This window comes from Bos indicus, chromosome 7 (assembly GCF_029378745.1).
Source record: "Bos indicus isolate NIAB-ARS_2022 breed Sahiwal x Tharparkar chromosome 7, NIAB-ARS_B.indTharparkar_mat_pri_1.0, whole genome shotgun sequence".
Taxonomy (NCBI): Eukaryota; Metazoa; Chordata; class Mammalia; order Artiodactyla; family Bovidae; genus Bos; species Bos indicus.
The window spans coordinates 110,291,528-110,313,279 of NC_091766.1; the positions used below are offsets into that span (position 1 = coordinate 110,291,528).

Below are 21,752 nucleotides of genomic sequence, written 5' to 3' on the forward strand. Positions count from 1 at the left end.
TAAAAATTGACTTCAGAATTTATGCTCTTAATCCCTTTGCCATCTGCATGCTTCTACCATCTCTTGCTATAGATGAATTTAGGCCCAAGGCCAGAGACACAGATGAGCAGACAAAGAAGCCTGAGCACAGAAGGAGTTGAAGTGCTAACACTGAAATGTAACAAGTGAGATGCATCTATTTTAAATATCACACAGCAGGGAAAGCTTTTAAAAGACACAGGTGCGTCTCAGCAGGTCAGTGCGCCTGTTCAGGTTTGCCTCTGCTCTCTTACTCTTGAATTCACTTCTTGAAAACTGCGTATTTGACATAATGAGAGAGAATCACTTCACATGCTATACTTTAAAAATTAAGTCTGACTCAAATTGATTAAGAATATGTGCATATGTATGTTCCATTCTTTTTTGGACAGGAGTAGGTGGGAGTATGATAGCCCCAAAGGTAAAACTCTCCCACATGCAATCAGCTCTGTCACTTTGTCTATATCTAGAAGGATGGTGGTGTCAAAATATGAACACTCCTTGATGTGAGGCAATAGTAAGAAACTGGGTAGCAGACTTGAATTCTTTGTAGCCAAACCTAATGTCCATTTAATTATTTTATTTCCTCACAAGTAGTTGCCCTTTTATATCAGTTTTTGGGGTCATAATATTGTGCAGCACTCATGAGCTGATCGTTCAGACTGGTCTTACCAGGCCTGCTGATGGTGGGACTGGCTCTCGAATAGCAGCTCCCTTTGCTTTCAAAATGGAAGCATCTACCTGCTCCTCCTTTGACATTTTGTGGAATGAGTCCCTTTCTTCCTCAAAGTGAGGTCAGACCATAGCTCGACTGAGAGAGCTCATCTTGGCAGAATTCAGAGCTTTCTCCTTCTGTTCATCCAGCTCTTTTTAAACACCAGGAACAAGGGCAGGCAGAAAGGAACTAGCATGGTTTGTTACGACAGTATAACCAATAGAGTGCAAATATGATTCTTTTTGCATTGTAGAATTTATTAAATAACCTATTAGATTTGCATATACCAGAAACTTGGAATTCACATGGAATTTTCATGGAATGGGCAATGTATTGTGTTGCATTGATTTTATTCTGGGTTTGATGTTAGATTTCTGCCTTAATATCACTTCAGGACTTTTAACCATGAACCTAAGGCACTGGCACCCCACTCCAGTACTCTTGCCTGGAGAATCCCATGGACAGAGGAGCCTGGTGGGCTGCAGTCCATGGGGTCACGAAGAGTCGGACACGACTGAGTGACTTCCCTTCCCTTTCATTGCTGCTACTGCTGCTGCTGCTAAGTTGATTCAGTCGTGTCCAACTCTGTGCAACCCCATAGACGGCAGCCCACTAGGCTCCTCTATCCCTGGGATTCTCCAGGCAAGAATACTGGAACGGGTTGCCATTTCCTTCTCCAAAGCATGAAAGTGAAAAGTGAAAGTGAAGTCGCTCAGTCGTGCCCGACTCTGAGCAACCCCATGGACTGTAGCCTACCAGGCTCCTCCATCCATGGGATTTTCCAGGCAAGAGTACTGGAGTGGGGTGCTATTGCCTTCTCCAATGAACCTCATTATGTGAGTTCTAAAGAAATGTCATTTAACAATTAAAAGCAGTGCATTTAATGTCATTTAAAGATTGAAGGCAGGAGGAGAAGGGGACGACAGAGGATGAGATGATTAGATGGCATCATTGACTCAATGGACATGAGTTTGGGTAAACTCCTCTGGAGTTGGTGATGGATAAGGAGGCCTGGCATGCTGCAGTCCATGGGATCACAAAGAGTCGGACATGACTAAGCAACTGAACTGAATATAAATCGACAATACCAATAATTTAAAGAATGTAGTGTTTAATGGAATGATAAAACTTTTTATATTTTTAATACCTGAATTACTGAACTTACCAGAAAAGTCTTATACTCATATATGAAGAACCTGAAAATACATAACAAATTATTTTTAAGTACTCCAATCCAGAGTAAAAAGACGAAAAGAAATTAGAATTAGAGCAAAAATCAATGAAATTGACAACAGGAAATCAGTAGGAAAAAATATATCAATGAAACCAAAAGCTAGTTATTTGAAAGGGCAATAAAATCAATAGCCTCTAGCCAGGCTAACTAAAAAAATAAAAATAAGTGACAAGGGACACAAATTACTAATCCCAGAAACGAAAGGGGGCATCATTGCAGAACCTTTCAACATGAAAAGAATAATAAAAAGTACTATGAGTAACCCTGTGCCAGCAAAGTTGATAACCTGCATGAAATAGACCAATTCCTTCAAAGAAACAGTTTGCCAAAACTCAAGCAGGAAGAAGTAGACAATCTGAATAGGCTCATTTCTATTAAAGAAATTGGATAAACAAATAGTAAGTCTCCAGAAGAAAAGGCACCAGGCACCACGCAGTGTGGGTGGCGACCTTAGTTCCCACACCAGGGACGGAACCCGCATCCCCTGCGTTGGCGGGTGGACTCTCAACCCCTGGGCCACCAGGGAGTTCCCCAGTGGAAATTTTAAATGTAGGATCTGATCAGTATTGAACTAGATGCAGGTTTTCTCCAATTATCATTCTTTCCTTCCTTAACAGCCTTGACTGCACTTATTATTACTGCATCAGTAGCAGTAATAGGTTCAAAGTGATCTCACATGCTGAGCATAATTACAGTTTTAGATATCAAGTAAAGTATTATTTTTTAAATGTTGAAAATGTCTGGAATAATATTGGCATTATCCGCTCATGACAAGATGGAATGAAAGGGAACTAATTTACACTTCTCCCTGAAAAAGAATATGTATATGTGTCTCTGTGTGTCTGTGTGTGTCTCTCTGTGTGTCTCTATGTGTGTGCACATGTGTCTCTGTGTGTCTGTGTGTGTGTATGTGTGTGTGTGCACGAGTGTGTATCTGTGTTTGTGTGTACATGTGTGTCTGTGTGTCTCTGTGTGTGTCTTTGTGTGCAGGTATGTGTCTCTGTGTGTTTCTGTGTGTGTGTCTCTGTGTGTCTGTGTGTGCACATGTGTGTGTCTGTGTGTGTGTCTCTGTGTCTGTGTATGCACATGTGTGTATGTGTGTGTCTCTATGTGTGTGCACATGTGTGTGTCTGTGTCTCTGTGTGTCTGTGTGTGTCTCTGTGTGTATGTGTGTGTGTATCTGTGTTTGTGTGCACGTGTGTGTCTCTGTGTGTATCTGTGTGCACATGTGTGTCTGTGTGTGCACGTGTGTGGGTGTGTCTCTGTTTCTATGTGTGGGTGTGTGTCTGTGTGTGCACATGTGTGTGTCTCTCTGTGTGTCTTTGTGTGCACGTGTGTTTGTGTCAGTGTGTGCACGTGTCTGTGTATCTGTGTGTGTGCACATGTGTGTCTCTCTGTGTGTCTATGTGTCTCTGTGCACACGTGTGTGTATCTGTGTGTGTGCATGTGTGTGTCTGTGTGTGTGTCTTTGTGTGCATGTGTGTGTGTCTGTGTGCACATGTGTGTGTCTCTGTGTGTATGTGTGTCTGTGTGCATGTGTGTGTGTATCTCTGCATGTGTGTCTGTGTGTGTGTGTCTGTGTGTGTCTCTGTGTCTGTGTGTGTGTCAGTGTGCACATGTCTGTGTATCTGTGTGTGTGCACATGTATGTCTGTGTGTGTGTCCGTGTGTGTGTGCACATGTGTGTGTGTCTGTGTGTGCGTGCACATGTATGTGTGTGTATCTCTATGTGTGTCTGTGTGTTGGTAACAAGGTTTCAGACACTGGATGTCAGGCCGCCCAGGTGATCCCTGCAGAGGGCTCTTGGGCGGCCCTGCAGGGAGGGAGAAACCCCGAGGGGCCGGGCAGTCTCCCCGAGGTGAGGGGACAGAATGGAGTGTGGAAGACGGAGGCCAGAGTCCACCAAGCAGGTGCGGGGGGAAGGGTGGTCTCCGGGGAGCTGCAGGTGGTCCCTCCCTGGATCTTCAACTGACGAGACTGTGCATGAGAAGGAGCAGCCCACGGCCAGGACAAGAGCCTCAGGTTAGAGGGAACGCTACTTGTAGCTCACACAGGAGTGGGAAGAGAAAATAAAATTAGCAGTTTAAATGCAGACTGCAAAACGATCTAACTATTCTCAAGTAGCGCGACCTAGATGCACCCAGAACAAAGCTAAAAAAGATCACAAATGCATCTGTGTTTGTCAAGCAGCCAGCAGGACAAAATCACAATATGCCTAGTAAAAAATTATGAGGAATACGTGCAGAAGGCGCACCCAGAGTGAGACTGCATGAAAGCAGGAGGAAATTCAGTCAATAGAAACAGACTTGGAAGTGACACAGATGAGGGGCTTCCCTGGGAGTCCAGTGGTTAAAAATCTGCCTGGCAACAGTCCCCACTCTAAAGGAATTTCTCTTACTTTGATAAGCAAGTACATAATTAACTGTGATAACAGTATGAGAGGGTTTTAGGGATATGAAGAAAGTGCTATGGGGGGCAAAGAAAATATTTGTTTTGTTTTCAGATTAGAGGAAAATTTCATAGAGGAGGCAGTGTGTAATCTGGAATGAAGTGTTCCTGGTGGTGTTGCTGTGGTAACAAATTACCCCCATTCCTGGTGGTTTAAAACAACCATTGTATTCTGCTCATATATTCTCTGGGTCAAGACTCCAGACAGGGCACAATAGGAATGACAGTCATCTGCACTCCGTGGTATCTAAGACTCAAAGGTTGGGAGCTTGATAGCTAGAGGCAAGGATCGTTTCAGGGTGTCTTCACTCTCCTGACACTCGATGTCTGTCACCTGGACTCATCTGAGGCAGTCAATTTGAACAGCCGTACTTGACTTCTCCACGTCATCCGGTTTTCTTACAGCACTGAGATCTTAGGATAATCAGACGTTTTACATGGCAGCGTCGAGATCTGAAAAAGAGTCTCTAGCAAGCCAGATAGGAGTTGCAGTGATTCTGTAATCTAACCTCAGAGGTGACACATGTCACTCCCACTGCATTCTGTTGGTCACTAGTCAAGTCAAACCAGATTCAAAGAGAGGAAATGAAGCTCCCCTCCTGGATCGGGAGCAGCAGTATTCCGGAAGAGCATTTGAGATGAGTAATATTGTTTCAAGAATCTTTAGAAGATACACTTTGGCACATGAAAGATTCTTATTATTTGGGAACCAAATGAAAATGTATAGGCATGATTTAGGAATAGTAAAAAAGCTATACAGTGAGAGCATGGTGAGACTTCTCCCAGCGTGATGTATAGCCAGAAATTGGGACAAATTTTGAAGGGCCTTTAATTTTCATGTTGAAGAGATTAGACTTTAATTTACAGGCATTCTGGAACCCTTAAATTGTTTTTATTCTTAAACTAGAGGATTGGCATGAGTTAATCTTGTATTTTAGAGAGATGACCCAGGTATGGGGCTGTTTGTATAGACGCAAATGTTAATAGTGTCAGTAGAGAATTGGAAAGATTATACTAAGTGGTAAGAATATAAGTGAAAATAAAGAGATATGAGATATATTCTGGAGATAGAATTATGACTATAATTCATGTAGTCATAAGCAAGGAAGAGAAAAGAAGACATCAAAGATGAAATAAACGAGAGTGCCCAGAGCCTGTCTGCTTTGTCTGGCACGCATTCCTCTGGGCCTGAGATGCTCTACAGATGAAGGCCCCGGGATGCTCTCCGTCAAGGCCATGGATCTCACCGCCAGTCTTACCCGTGCCTGTTGATCTGTGGTAGTGGGTACAGTCTTCGTTTCTCATGTATTCTGCTGACAGTTCTGAAGGTGTCACAGAGTAGAGGTTGAGGATAAAAGCAGTGGTGGCGTCAGGTTTCCAAAACAAATGTGACGCATAAGTAGGTTGTTTACTTTGACGTTCTCACTTAAATTTATGTATATTGGTACTAAGCTTTCTGAGCAAATGCATGCAGTTTAATTTTTCTTCCCAGTAAGAGAACTGTAGTCAGAATACCGTTTTCTTTTTTAATGACTGGTTTTTCTTTGTCCTGTTAGATTTTTAAAGAGATTCACGCTCCCTCTTACCAACTCCTGAGACATTATCAATTAACCACACACAGCCCATCGAACAGAGCATAGCTGTAATTAAACTAAATTACTATGCAGTAGCTTTCATTACACAATGACACAGTTCTTATTAGGACCATAGAGAGAGTTTAATTACATGTCTAGACACCCCTTGAATTCATGGCAGCAGTGTTATCTTTGTCTATTTGAAAGAGAATTTGAGCTTTTGGTGATTGCATTTTTTGAAAGACCAAATGGTAAGATAAGTTTGGGAGGTTTTTCTTTTTTCTTTTAATTCCACATTCTACTTCAATGCGTATTTGATTTAAGAACCATTTTTACATCTGTGGATGTAAATGTTTCCCAAGAAAAGTGCACAGAATTTCACTCTTTGTCATATTTGATATACGTCTCATCGCATCCAAAAGCTTTCATTTTCAAATACATCCCAGATTTCCTCTCTTACCTTATTATGCATAAATCATGTACTGTAGTCTGAAGCACAGACATCTCATCATAATATTCCCAGCTTCTCCATGCCCGTGAAGAAGCTCTGCTCTTTGCCGGAGGACGGCGTGCCCTTGACACGTACCCCCACCCTCCCAGTCAGCGTCTCTGCACAGGATGCAGAGTCCGTCTGTGTATGGCTCCCAAGCCCCTGCGCGGCCGGAGCGTGCAGATCCAGGCGTCCCTTTGCTCCTTTTGTGCTCCAGCCTGACCTTTCCTCTCTCATTACAAAAGCACGTTTGCGGCTTCCTTCTCCGTAACTGCAGATCATTTCTGGACCTTTTCCCGAGCTATTCATTGTCTCCTGAGTATCACCTCTTTTAATTGGTTAAACCATTTCCATAGCCTCCATTCCTAAAAACTTCATCTTTCCTGAAATCTGACCGTATACATCAGAAATAAGAGAATGGAATTATCACAGGCTTATCCTTCCTAAGCAATCTCAAAAGTTCGCTCACAAGATGCACTTGCTCTGACTTTGTATACAAATACATTTTAGACACTGATTTATTTGTAGATTTATTTATTTATTTATTTGTATTTGTATTTATTTATGTATTTATTTGTAGATTACATGAAAACATTATTTTAGTTTTCTTTATATTTTTGTATTCTGTTCAGTTCAGTTCAGTTCAGTCACTCAGTCGTGTCTGACTCTGCGACCCCATGAATTGCAGCACGCCAGGCCTCCCTGTCCATCACCAGCTCCCGGAGTTCACTCAGACTCATGTCCATCGAGTCAGTGATGCCATCCAGCCATCTCATCCTCTGTCGTCCCCTTCTCCTCCTGCCCCCAATCCCTCCTAGCATCAGAGTCTTTTCCAATGAGTCAACTCTTCGCATGAGGTGGCCAAAGTACGGGACTTTCAGCTTTAGCATCATTCCTTCCCAAGAAATCCCAGGGCTGATCTCCTTCAGAATGGACTGGTTGGATCTCCTTGCAGTCCAAGGGACTCTCAAGAGTCTTCTCCAACATCACAGTTCAAAAGCATCAATTCTTTGGCGCTCAGCCTTCTTCACAGTCCAACTCTCACATCCATACATGACCACTGGAAAAACCATAGCCTTGACTAGATGGACATGTCTATAGGAAACAATTTATTTATTGTTCATTCAAAAGTATTGATTGAGTGCACATTTAGCATAGGCACTGTACAGAAAACTAGGTATCTGGGGATCCAGGTAAAAATGTCCTCGTCTTTATGGAATTTTCAGTCTAGCAAGGGAGATGTTCCTTAACATAAAGCTTGCAGAGAAACAGACATGATGTAAAGAAATATAGAAAGCATCGTGAGAGCATATAAGAGCGTGTGCGTAAGAGAGCATGTTAATCTGGTATAGCCTCCCGGAGGACCTGACTGATAGGTGAGGATGAGGATGAGGAGAGCTGGCCTAGTCCTGAGATAGTTCTGTGCTGAAAGCAGGACGAGCGGGAGAGTGGGGAGAAGACACAGCTGGTGAGGTGCTGCCAGGGCACCTGCGGGAGGGGGACCGAGGGCCTGCAGCAGCCGCAGGGGTGGCGCCGGACGACCCCCAAGGCCTGGGAGAGGGGAGCACGAGCAGCCACAGGGATGGCGCCAGAAGACCCCCAAGTCCCCAGAGAGGGGGCCACGAGCAAACAGCAGGCTTCGAGGCGCAGCAGCCTGTCCACGGCGGTGTGATTCATCATAGCTGCTCGTTGTGTGATGACTGGGAGAAACATAGTGAGGAGGTTCCAGATCCTAACTGCTGCACACTTTGTGCCTTTTCTAATGTCTAAACATTCTTACCATAAGCTATGAACACATATTTAGCAATCTCAGTCCTTGTTTTACTTAGACTTGTTTCAAAGGTGGAGAAGGCTAATATATAACATATTCAATCTCTCTGTAATTTATATTTTATCTTCTTGGGAAGAGACGTTGTGGTAAATTAAATGAAGAATAAAGCTATTAAAGTGGAAAAAGAATTTTTTAAAAAGCAAGGAGAAGGAAAAGTAAATAGTGTGAATTAGGCTAGTTAGTGCAATTGAAGCTGCTTTGTCATCAAGCTGCTTGGCAGCCAAAACTGAAGGAAATGGAATGAAATAAAAAGCAAGTGTTTCCTGATCAAAGTATCCTTTGATACTTCAGAAAAGAGAAAGTATTCCAAATCTCAAAGGATTTCTAAATGTATTTTATAAGAGACATAAAAGAACAATGATAGAGTCCCAGTAACTACTGCTAGTTTATGAAGTAGAATATCTACTCCATGCTAAGGGCTTCTCACCACAGCCGGCAGAGTGGACACTGCAGATGAGAAAACGGAGATTTAGAGGGCTGGCAAATTGCTTACGGACACACAGGTAATAAACAGTATACTTGGTGTACATGGCCCCGGAGCACCGCTCATGATGCTACTCCTTAACAACCATTTCAAAAGCAATGTCTCAAAACTTCATACGCCTTATCTCTTGTATTACCCTTGATCAAAACCAACAGTGTGATATTAAAACAGAATTCAGCTAAGATATGCCTTTGGTACCAAGGCATTAAATTTATTATTATAAGATCCTTAAAAAGTATCTGTTTCCTATTTTGATTAGTCTACAGATAAAATTATACTTGTCATTTAATGCTTTCTTTCTAAAAAGAGAATGCACTTTCCAAAAATTGAGCCCATAAATTAGTTGTGTGCTTCTCTGCCTCTTAGGCTGTCTGTTTCTCCTCTTCCTTCTTCTTTTTATTCCACAGTTTTAATTAAATTCATACACATGTGGTTATTTGCGCTTCCAGTTTCTTTATTAAAAGTTACCGTTACTCAAGATAAACTTCAGTAATTAGGTGCTACAATTTTTGTCAGATTCATTATTTCTTCCTATTAAATTGTTGGATTTATATAGAATACATTGTAGGTCTTCTCCCAAACTATTGTTCAGGTTTTCAATATGTTTCCTTGCTTGTCCTTGATTTACTTTAATTGCTATTACCTCTAACACTTGGTTTATTCTAGAATGGGCTTCCCTGACAGCTTATTCTAGAATATCCAATAAACTTACTTTTTAGTTTTTCTAATCCTCTTGTCTATTTATGCTGAATCTCCATGATTTAAATCATCTGCATCTAAAACAGACAGCACCTTGATAAGGTCTATTTCTTTGTGCTTTCAGTTCAGTTCAGTCGCTCAGTCATATCTGACTCTTTGCCACCCCATGAATTGCATTACACCAGGCCTCCCTGTCCATCATCAACTCCCGGAGTTCACCCAAACTCATGTGCATCGAGTCGGTGATGCCATCCAACCATCTCATCCTCTGTCATCCCCTTCTCCTCCTGCCCCTAATCCCTCCCAGCATCAGGGTCTTTTCCAATGAGTCAGCTTTTCGCATGAGGTGGCCAAAGTATTGGAGTTTCAGCCTCAGCATCAGTCCTTCCAATGAACACCCGGGACTGGTCTCCTTTAGAATGGACGGGTTGGATCTCCTTGCAGTCCAGGGGACTCTCAAGAGTCTTCTCCAACACCACAATTCAAAAGCATCGATTCTTCGGCGCTCAGCTTTCTTCCCAGTCCAACTGTCACATCCATACATGACCACAGGAAAAACCATAGCCTTGACTAGACGAACCTTTGTTGGCAAAGTAGTATCTCTGCTTTTTAATGTGCTATCTCGGTCAGTCATAATTTTCCTTCCAAGGAGCAAGAGTCCTTTAATTTCATGGCTGCAATTACCATCTGCAGTGATTTTGGAGCCCCCCAAAATAAAGTCTGACACTGTTTCCACTGTTTCCCCATCTATTTGCCATGAACTGAGGGACCAGATGCCATGATCTTTGTTTTCTGAATGTTGAGCTTTAAGCCAACTTTTTCACTCTCCACTTTCACCTTCATCAAGAGGCTTTTTAGTTCCTCTTCACTTTCTGCCATAAGGGTGGTGTCATCTGCATATCTGAGGTTATTGAGATTTCTCCCGGCAATCTTGATTCCAGCTTGTGCTTCATCCAGCCCAGCGTTTCTCATGATGTACTCTGCATATAAGTTATATAAGCAGGCTGACAATATACAGCCTTGACGTACTCCTTTTCCTGTTTGGAACCAGTCTGTTGTTCCATGTCCAGTTCTAACTGTTGCTTCCTGACCTGCATGTAGGTTTCTCAAGAGGCACATCAGGTGGCCTGGTATTCCCATCTCTTTCAGAATTTTCCACAGTTTATTGTGATCCACACAGTGAAAGGCTTAGGCATAGTCAATAAAGCAGAAATAGATGTTTTTCTGGAACTCTCTTGCTTTTTCGATGTTCAAGCTGGTTTTAGAAAAGGCAGAGGAACCAGAGATCAAGTTGCCAACATCCGCTGGATCATCTTTGTGCTTAGATATTTCTTAATCAGTTCTATGTCATTCATATGATATGGTAAAATGTCTTAATGCATTTTCCTATGAGTGCACACTTTTGAGAAGCATTTTTCACTGTTAATATACTTTTCTTCCCCACTTCTCCATGTGCAGGGATCTCGACGTATCAAAATAAGATTAGGATGTGCTGGGATTAGAAGTGTATATTTATTTAAAAGCTAGTTTGAAAATAAGGAGCAGTGTTCCTGTTATTCAGCTCTTTGTTGTTGTTCAGTCGTTCAGTTGTATCTGATGCTTTGTGACCCCATTAACTACAACACGCCAGGCTTCCCTGTCCTTCACAGTGTTCTGGAACTTGCTCAAACTCATGTCCGTTGAGTTGATGATGCCATCCAACCATCTCATCCTTGGTCGTCCCCTTCTCCCGCCTTCAATCTTTCCCAGCATCAGGGTCTTTTCCGATGAGTCGGCTCTTCTCATCAGGTGGCCAAAGTATTGGAGCTTCAGCTTCAGCATCAGTCCTTCCAACAAATATTCAGGGTTGGCTTTATGACTTCTGATGCTATAAAACAGAATTTTTCAAAGATATTCTAGGGATTTTTTGAGGGTCACTGAAACCCCTTTCAGAGGGTCTGTGAAGTCAAAACCATTTCATCATAATATGAAAGCATTTCTCCTTACTTTCCAGTGGTCATGTATGAATGTGAGAGTTGAACCATAAAGAAAGCTGAGCACCAAAGAATTAATGCTTTTAAGCTATGATGCTGGAGAAGACTCTTGAGAGTCCCTTGGACTGCAAGGAGATCCAACCAGTCCATCCTAAAGGAAATCGACCCTGAATATTCACTGGAAGGACTGATGCTGAAACAGAAGCTCTAATACTTTGGCCAAGAGCCAACTCATTGGAAAAGACCCTGATGCTGGGAAGGGTTGAGGGCAGAAGGAGAAGGGGACGGCAGAGGATGAAACGGTTGGATGGCATCGCCAACTCAGTGGACGTGAGTTTGAGCAGGCTCTGGGAAATAGTGAAGGACAGGGAAGCCTGGTGCGCTCCCATTCATAGGGTCACAAAAGCCGGACACAACTTGCGGACTGAACAACAACAACATGGGCTGTGATTTTACGATGGAGAAATAAGTGCACATGAGAATCCAGCTGTTTCTGTCAAACCAGAAGTGAAAGAAATCTGTAAAACTTTAAAACAGTGGTATAGTACTCACTAGTTTCTTACCTTAGAAAATAGTTATTTATATTTTAAAATGTGTATATTGTCATGAGTTTATTGTTTTATTTTTTTTTTTTTTTTAATTTTACAAGGCTGGCACCAGAGTTCTAGGACTTTTAATCTGTCCCAAAATTGCTGAAGCAAAAATCATGATAAAACGTTCTGCTTTCCTTTACACCCCCCAACGCAAAAAACAAAAACAAAAAAACAAACTCTGTAGGAAAAAAATGGTTTTGTACATGGGAAGAAACAATATAAATTCAAAACTTACGGATAAGGGTTAGCTCTGTCACTCTTTAAAAAGTTTATACGAATATCCAGTCAACACCAACAGGGTTACCTCCCTTGAAATGTTATCTATACGGATTTCCAAGTAGACCACAGAGCTGTATACTGTCTTGGAATGTCCTCAGAAGGCTCTGTCATTGATCAGTTAACAGAGTAAAAACCCCAGAGTCCTTTCTTTCAAATGGAAGAGGGAGAGACAGGGATAGAAGAAACTATTCAAACTTCGTCTTCTTTCCTTGTGGCTTTTGGTCTCCTCCTCCTCCTCTGCCTCCTCGGAAGCCTCCTCGCCCTCCAAAGCCTCCCCGGCCTCTGCCACCAAAGCCACCTCGGCCTCCAAAGCCACCTCTGCCTCCTCCAGGCCACCAAAGCCACCTTCACCCTTAGGTTTGGCCCAGTCCAAAGTGACTTTGTTTCCATCGATTTCACCATCTTCCATGGCCTCCTTGGCAGCTTTGGCATCTTCCTCACTGTTGAAGTCTACAAAACCAAACCCTTTGGAGGATCCAGTCTCCCGGTCAGTGACTATCCTTGCTCGAATAGAGCCATCAAACGACTCTTTTAACGTCTCTTCTGTGGTATCCTCAGAGAGACCTTTGACAAAGAGAGTTTTGGATGGCTGGCTTCTTGCATTAGGTGATCCCCTGGGTCCTTGCAACTCCAGTCTGATGGCTCTGCCCTCAATTTCCCTTTTATTACATGAATTTAAAGCTTCTTTAGCATCTTCAAATGAAGCAAATTCTATAAATGCATACCCTTTAGATTTGCCATTTTGGTTCTGGGGCACCTTGATATGAGTTGCCTTCTCAAATACTTCCTGAAGAGTTTCTTCCGTTGCACTATAGGAGAGGTTGCTTAAAACCAGGGTTTTTGATTCACCACTCCAAGTGCTATTCTTTCCACCTCTATGGTCTTGACTTTGACCTTTCTCTCCGGTGTAGTACAGAGAAATGGATCACCCATCTATCTCTGTTCCCTGCTTTTCTTCCAAGGTTTTTTCTGCATCAGCTTCTGTCTTAAATTCAATATAAGCAATCCCTTTACTCTTTCCATCCTTGCTGACTAATCTGATCTCCACAGCATCTTCAAACACTTCTTTTAATTCATCCTGAGTAACTTTGTAAGGCAGATTTTTAGCCAGAAGTGTTCTTGCATCTCGATCTTTCTTACTGTCTTTTCCCTTTGGTTTTTCTAGTTTAATTTCATTGCCAAAGACTTTTAAACCAGTGAGTTCCAAGGCTTTTTCCAGGTCTTCGGCAGATTCAAAATCCACATAGCCAAACTTCCTAGACACACCAATTCTGACATCAACAACAGCAAGATCATTTTTAGCAAAAAGATCACTGATACCCGTTTTCAATTCAGGAGCAGATTTATTGAAGTTCAGATTTCCAACAAAGAGATTGAAAGACGTAGTTGGTTCTGTGCCTTCCACTTTTTGTTTCTTGGCTTCAGGAGCTGCTTTTTGTTTGGCCATTTCCTTCTTTCGTTTTCCAGGTGCTTCTTTGACAGGCTCTTCTTCCTCTTCCTCCTCTTCCTCCTCCTCCTCTTCCTCCTCTTCCTCCTCATCGTCATGGTCGTCTTCATCATCGTCATCCTCTTCCTCCTCCTCTTCATCATCATCATCATCATCCTCTTCATCTTCATCTTCAGCAGTGCTCTTAGCCTTCACAGGAACAGCTTTTGCTGGAGCTTTCTTTCCTTTGGCTGGTACAATCTCCATAGGTTCTTCTTCAGAGTCATCTTCGTCCTCCTCATCCTCCTCCTCCTCCTCATCGTCATCATCATCGTCATCCTCGTCATCCTCATCATCTGTGGCAGGAGCAGCACCAAAAGCAGCAGCTGCCTTCCTCACTGCTGGCTCATCCTCCTCTTCATCACATCGTCTTCCTCTTCACTGCCATCTTCGTCTTCTTCATCACTGTCTTCCTTCTTGGCATTCTTGCCGTTCTTTGCTCCCTTGCCTGGGGTGGCTGCTCCCTTCTTACCAGAGGTTGCTACCACTGCTTTGCCTGGGGTGGCTCCCTTTTTGCCAGGTGTTACCACTGCTTTGGCAGGTGTAACTGTCTTCTTGGCTGGCATAGCTGCTGCCTTTTTGCCAGGGGTGACAACTGCTCTCTTTGCTGGTGTGGCAACTGCAACCTTTTTTGTTGGGGAAACCACCATCTTTGCTGGAGCTGTGGCAGCCTTCTTGCCTTTTTTCTGAGGGATAACAACCTCTTCTCCACTGCTCTCATCGTCTTCATCTTCTGACATTTCCTCATCTTCACTATCTTCTTCTACCTCCTTTGGGGGAGGAGCCATTTTCTTGGAGTCACCTTGATTTTTACCGGCCTTTGCGAGCTTTACCATGATGGCGGCTTATGACGGCGGAGTGTGTGGCGAGCGAGTGGCGCAGACGAGTCCAGAGGAGCCTAAGCACCGTCGATGGCGGCCGCTAATCCCTGAGCGCGTACGCTTGGCTGCCAGCTAGCGCTCGAGACTCTATTGTTTTATTTTTAAATTAAAAGTAATTTTTTTATTTCTCAGTTTTAACTGCTTGCACAGTAACTAAGTGTTAGGTAGAGCTCACATAAACAAAAGCTCTATGACGTTCTTAAAATCCTAGCTGTAAAGAAGTTCTGAGACCAGAAAGTCTGAGAACCGGTGCTCCAGAAGCGTGGCTGCTTCCGATGACTGTGTCTCCTTGGGGGAGGCAGAGGATCATACTCCATGTTTGCCGTCTTCCTGGCTTCCCAACTGGAAATAATGTAAAGGTTAAAAGTAGTAACTATTGATCAAAGGCAATCAGTGGGTCTAAGCAAAAATAAAACTGCCATTTTGTCAATAAAGTCTCCCACACGTGTGGATGATTATATCATGAGTATTAAGTCTTTCCACACCAAGTCACTTACAGCAAATGATCCTTGTCTCTGTCTTTAAAAGTCGGGATCAGGACTGTTGGCATTCATTCTGTTATTTGCTTTTCAGTTTGTTCCTCTGGTAGTGCATGACTCCTAGATCTATTATTTTCTATAAAACTTTTCTTCTCTTATCTGTCTAGCTCTCCTTGGAGTGCCAAATAATGTTCTGTTTGTTTTGTCTTGCTTTTTTTAAATTTGCACTTAAAACACATAACCACCATTTTTGTTCAAGAAAGCTAGAACAACATTTAATGAAAATCTTTATATAATTAGTACTTTGCTGAAGCAACATTTGTCCCTTCATCTCGTTTGCTGTTACTGTGCCACTGTTTTCAGTATCATTTTCTTCCCCAAGCTATGGAGCTTCTAAACTGGGTTAGAAAATCAGTGTTTTCTCTTGATCTGTGCAATTCTTAGATATGTTCCAAAGCTATTGTACGAGACACTCACATCTCTGCCTTTCACACTCCAGGTACACAGGACATAGCATGTTCCTTCTCGGGGGTATGGTGTTTTCTTCCGGGGTATGATCTGAGGCTGAATGTAGTCTTCTATCACTCCTCCCCCACCGCCCCCCCCCACCCACCCTTACTAAACACCTTGTCTGTCCGCCAGCACTCTCCCCTGCTCTCCTTCTTTTTATTTCCGTCTCATCCCCACACTACACAGCCAAGCACTAAGTGGTCCTTAAGCTCCTGCTTGGGAATCCTGCATGGTCGGGTGCCCAGACCTGAACCCACCACCACAACGTCCAGTTGGGACCTTGTAGGGATCTTGTAGCCTCTTTATCCTTCAGTTTTCTCATTTGCAGAACAAAAATTATGTGCTTCCATCATAAAGCTGCTGTGAAGTTTAAGTAAGCTAAGAGATCCAAAGGTGTTTATAATTGTGCTTGGAATGTATACTAAGTGTTTAGGACACGAATGGCAGTATTGTTCTCGTTCATTTGCTCAGTCGTGTCTGACTCTTTGCGACCCCATGGACTGCAGCACGTCAGGCCTCCCTGTCCATCACCAACTCCCAGAGTTCACCCAAACTCATGTGCATCGAGTCGGTGATGCCATCCAGCCATCTCATCCTATGTTGTCCCCTTCTCCTCCTGCCCCCAGTCCCTCCCAGCATCAGGGTCTTTTCCAGTGAGTCAACTCTTCACATGAGGTGGCCAAAGTGTTGGAGTTTCAGCTTCAGCATCAGTCCTTCCAATGAACACCCAGGACTGGTCTCCTTTAGGATGGACTGGTTGGATCTCCTTGCAGTCCAAGGGACTCTCAAGAGTCTTCTCCAACACCACAGTTCAAAAGCATCAATTCTTTGGTGCTCAGCTTTCTTCCCAGTCCAACTCTCACATCCATACGTGACCACAGGAAAAACCATAGCGTTGACTAACCTTTGTTGGCAAAATAATGTCTCTGCTTTTGAATATGCTATCTAGGTTGGTCATAACTTTCCTTCCAAGGAGTAAGTGTCTTTTAATTTCATGGCTTCAATCACCATTGATTAGACATGTACAAAAGCCAAACTTTATTTTTTCTCACTGTTGCTCTGACAGATAACCCTGTAAATCCAGCCTTCTCTTCAGTGAATAAAATTTCAGGCCATGCCCTATTTTTTCCAGTCCCCTTTGGATAGGAAAGACCAACATTTTATTTTTTCCTTTTTAAATTTTTTTATTTTAATCAAGTATAGTTGTCAAGTGGGCCTTAGAAAGCATCACCACAAACAAAGCTAGTGGAGGTGATAGAATTCCAGTTGAGCTATTCCAAATCCTGAAAGATGATGCTGTGAAAGTGCTGTACTCAATATGCCAGCAAATTTGGAAAACTCAGCAGTGGTCACAGGACTGGAAAAGGTCAGTTTTCATTCCAATCCCAAAGAAAGGCAATGCCAAAGAATGCTCAAACTACAGCACAATTGCACTCATCTCACACGCTGGTAAAGTAATGCTTAAAATTCTCCAAGCCAGGCTTCAGCAATATGTGAACCGTGAACTTCCTGATGTTCAAGCTGGTTTTAGAAAAGGCAGAGGAACAAGAGATCAAATTGCCAACATCTGCTGGATCATGGAAAAAGCAAGAGAGTTCCAGAAAAACGTCTATTTCTGCTTTGTTGACTAGGCCAAAGACTTTGACTGTGTGGATCACAATAAACTGTGGAAAATTCTGAAAGAGATGGGAATACCAGACCACCTGATGTGCCTCTTGAGAAATTTGTATGCAGGTCAGGAAGCAACAGTTAGAACTGGACATGGAACAACAGACTGGTTCCAAATAGGAAAAGAAGTACGTCAAAGCTGTATACTGTCACCCTGTTTATTTAACTTATATGCAGAGTACATCATGAGAAACGCTGGGCTGGAAGAAACACAAGTGGGAATCAAGATTGTGAGGAGAAATCTCAATAACCTCAGATATGCAGATGACACCACCCTTATGGCAGAAAGTGAAGAGGAACTAAGAAGCCTCTTGATGAAAGTGAAAGTGGAGAGTGAAAAAGTTGGCTTAAAGCTCAACATTCAGAAAACAAAGATCATGGCATCTGGTCCATCACTTCATGGGAAATAGATGGGGAAACAGTGGAAACAGTGTCAGACTATTTTTCTAGGCTCCAAAATCACTGCAGATGGTGACTTCAGCCATGAAATTAAAAGACGCTTACTCCTTGGAAGGAAAGTTTTGACCAACCTAGATAGCATATTAAAAAGCAGAGACATTACTTTGCCAACAAAGGTTCGTCTAGTCAAGGCTATGGTTTTTCCTGTGGTCATGTATGGGTGTGAGAGTTGGACTATAAAGAAAGCTGAGTGCCAAAGAATTGATGCTTTTGAACTGTGGTGTTGGAGAAGACTCTTGAGAGTCCCTTGAACTGCAAGGAGATCCAACCAGTCCATTCTGAAGGAGATCAGCCCTGGGATTTCTTGGGAAGGAATGATGCTAAAGCTGAAACCAGTACTTTGGCCACCTGATGCGAAGAGTTGACTCATTGGAAAAGACTTTGATGCTGGGAGGGATCGGGGGCAGGAGGAGAAGGGGACGACAGAGGATGAGATGGCTGGATGGCATCACTGACTCGATGGACATGAGTCTCAGTGAACTCCAGGAGTTGGTGATGGACAGGGAGGCCTGGAGTGCTGCGGTTCATGGGGTTGCAAAGAGTCAGACACGACTGAGCAACTGATCTGATCTGCTCTGATCTGATAGTTGATTTACAATGTTGTGTTGCTTTCTGCTGTCCAGGAAAGTGATTCAGAATATAAAAAAATGATTCCTCTTTATATTCTTTTCCATTGTTGTTTATCACAGGATACTGGATGCAGTTCCCTGTCCTGTGCAGTAGGACCTTGTCTCTCCATTCTGTGTGTAATACTTCGCATCTGCTGATGCCAAACTCCTGGTCCATCCCTCACCCCCCTCCTTGACAGTCACAGATCTTTTCTCTCTATCTGTGAGTTTGTTTCTAATTCCTGCATAAGCTCATTTGTGTCATTGTCTAGATTCCACATATAAGTGATATCATATGGTATTTGTCTGTATTTTTCTGACTTCCTTCACTTGGTATGATAGTCTCTAGTTGCACCCATGCTGTGCGGATGGCCTTGTTTTGTTCTTTAGTGGCTCAGTAGTATTGCTTTGTGTGTGTGTTCGACGTCTTCCTGTCCATTTACCTGTTAGTGGACATTCAGGTTGTTTCCGTGGTGTGGCTGTTGTGCTGTGAACACGAGGGTGCACGTATCATTTTTATTGTAGTTTTGTCCAGATATATGCCCAGGAATAGATTGCAGATCGTATGGCAATTCCAGTTTTAGTTTTTGAAGAACCTTCATAGTGTTATCCATAGTAGCTACACCAGTTTGCATTCCCACCAACAGTGTAAGAGGGTTCCCTTTTCTCCACACCCTCTTCAGCATTTGTCATTTGTAGACATTTTAACGGCAGCCATTCTGACTGGTGTGAAGTGGGACATCATTGTAGTTTTGAGTTGCAGTTCTCTAATAATTAGCGATTATTGAGCATCTTTTCCAGAAAAGACCAAAATTTTAGACTCACCCAGTTTTAAATGTCTTACCTCCCCCACCCTGGGATCTGTAATTCATAAACATAGTGGTAGGGACTCCTGTTGGTTTCTGCTTTTCTCCTTCCTCTTTTCCAACCAGCTAGATACTGATTGTGGTTCTTCCAGGCTTGGGCTGTGAAGGCAATGATAAGGAACAGGATAGGAAATAGGGGATTAAAGCTTGGTCTTCCCTGGGCTGGTACTGGTGAGCTGGTACAGTGATCTCTGGTTGTGGCAGGTTACAAATGCCTGTTGTCTTCCCCTGTGGGACATCTTTGATAGCTCTGCAGGGACTCTTTGCAGGACAGTTCTCTCACTCCGGGTGATCTGAGTGGCCCTTCAGCTGCCTGCTGTCACCGCCCTCGGGTTCTGCTTTCTGTGATGCCGAGATGAGGTGGCATCACCCCCACGGGAGGCACTCCAGCAGAAGGACCTCCTCGGGGGACCCGTGTCCAGTGCCCTTCTGCACAGTCCACTCCGGGTCCGTGAGAAACGTGCTTCTCTGTCCAGCTGTCAGGTGAGGCCAGCTGAGTCTCACTGAGACACTGTCCCCTCAGTCACCTGCTCCAGCAGTTTACCAGTTTTGCATGAGTGAGCCAGGTATCAGTCCGTTTCCTCAGACCACTAAGTGACACATATCAGGTGACCTTGAAGCTTTTTATCCTCTTTTACTTGGCTTGAGTAGAAAGAAAGAATGACCTCCTCTGTTCCTCTATGCCAAAGGAAAGGAGAAAAGCACCTTGGCAACTTTTTCTCTTAACGCAACAGAAAGACAGGCAAAGGATTTGAATAGGCAATTTATAAAAAGGAAAGTGTATAAAGAGAAGCTGGACTATATGAGTAAACAGAGAAAGAGAAATTAAACCAAACTTCAGATATAATTTTTATATTCCAGTTCAGCAGAAGTTAAAAATATAAATTTGCTATTTAGATATTAGGAAAATGTATACACTCACACTTTTATGTGAATAAATATTGTTGGAGTCTTTTAGGAAAGTGATTTTGCAGTACATTTTAAAGTTAAAAATCTATATACCTTGTGACCACACCAGACCTGGTTTCAGGTATCTATCCTAGAGAATATCAGCAAAAATGCTCACATTTCCAAGTATTGAAGATTTATTACTGCATTATTTGTAATTTTTAAAAATTTGAATGTCCATCAAAGTGGAAATAGCAAAATAAAAAGTGATATATCCCACAAAGAAGGAATACAAGGGCTAAATAAAATAAGCTGTGGTGACATACGGGAAAGATTTTTAAAGATGTTGTTAAAAAAATAAAAGCAGTGTGAAAATTTTTATTACTGATACATTTATGTAAGAAAATGGAAAAATCAGGTATATGTCTTTGTATGCATGTACTCGTATTCGTAACTGCATAGAGGAGAGTTCAGACCATCTCAAACCAATGAATGCCTGCTTTTGGAGGGGATGTGGATGTCCCCTGGAGGAGAAGCAGGGTCAGGTAGAGCTTTAACATTCACAACAAGAATGTGCTACGCGTGTGATTGCACATGATTTACAAAAGAATTTAAAATATAATAAAACGAATGTTAGAGGTGATCTCTAAAATAATATCAATGATAGCTGGATATACTAATCCTCAAAGAGCCTATGAGAGCATTTATTGTCATTAAACAATATTTATCATATTAAAGGTAGTTCTCTATAGTAATTACTCACGTCTGAATGTCTGTTCAAACAATAATTATGAAGGCTTTGCTATGGTTGTGAGCTTCTAAGATGATACACAGAATTATGTCTTTCAGATAATAAATCAGACAAATTTCAACACAGGGCATGTTGACTTTATTATTTATAATAATAAGTAGCCAATTGATCTGATATGATAATATGCATATGAGAACTGTAACTAATATTCTCTGAGAAGTAAATATTTTATTTGTGGCCATCGCTTCTATATAATTTAAATTGCATTTCATTTTTAGGAAACTATGTATAAGCTATTCTCAAATGACATATAATTTAAAACTCATTCACCTTTATGGTGTTTATTTTAAAATTTTAATATGTGTGTGTTTGAATTATATAACTTAGTAAAGATTATTATAATTCTGGAAAGATTAAATATAAACGTTGGCCCCATAAATATAATTACATGACTGTTACTTCATTATTGTCCATATTTAGTACCTACATGAAAATGGGATTGTCCATCGTGATCTCAAACCAGAGAATCTTCTCTATGCAACTCCAGCACCAGATGCACCACTCAAAATTGGTAAGGGTATTTCCTGATGTCTTATTACCCCTGTTCCCAAAGCAGAAGAAATTTATTCCATGGACTTTGTAAATATTGCTCTATCAGGTTTTGTCTCCATTCAGTTTCCTCAAATAACGAAGTCTGTTTCCTAGAATATCAACTTGAATTAATTTGTGCCAGTTGGTACTTTATAGCTGGACACACAAAGGAATCACAGACCTTGGAAAAGACAGGGACTTCAGGAGGTGACCTTATATTTTGAAGAT

At 42.2% G+C, this 21,752-nt stretch overlaps 1 protein-coding gene and 1 pseudogene across 5 annotated transcripts in view; one reads left to right on the forward strand and one right to left on the reverse strand.

The window, feature by feature from the left end:
- CAMK4 (calcium/calmodulin dependent protein kinase IV) overlaps positions 1-21,752 on the forward strand; it is a 255,441-nt gene that overhangs the window by 193,893 nt on the left and 39,796 nt on the right. For all 5 annotated transcript variants that reach the window (XM_070794140.1, XM_070794139.1, XM_070794143.1 and 2 more), the window contains exon 6: positions 21,414-21,504. Coding sequence is in view for 1 of the 5 variants with exons in the window: in XM_070794139.1 (XP_070650240.1) it covers positions 21,414-21,504 (91 nt within the window). In the remaining 4 variants the exon portion in view is untranslated. The remainder of the gene's footprint in view (positions 1-21,413; positions 21,505-21,752) is intronic.
- LOC109567075 (nucleolin pseudogene) lies at positions 12,117-14,806 on the reverse strand (annotated as a pseudogene).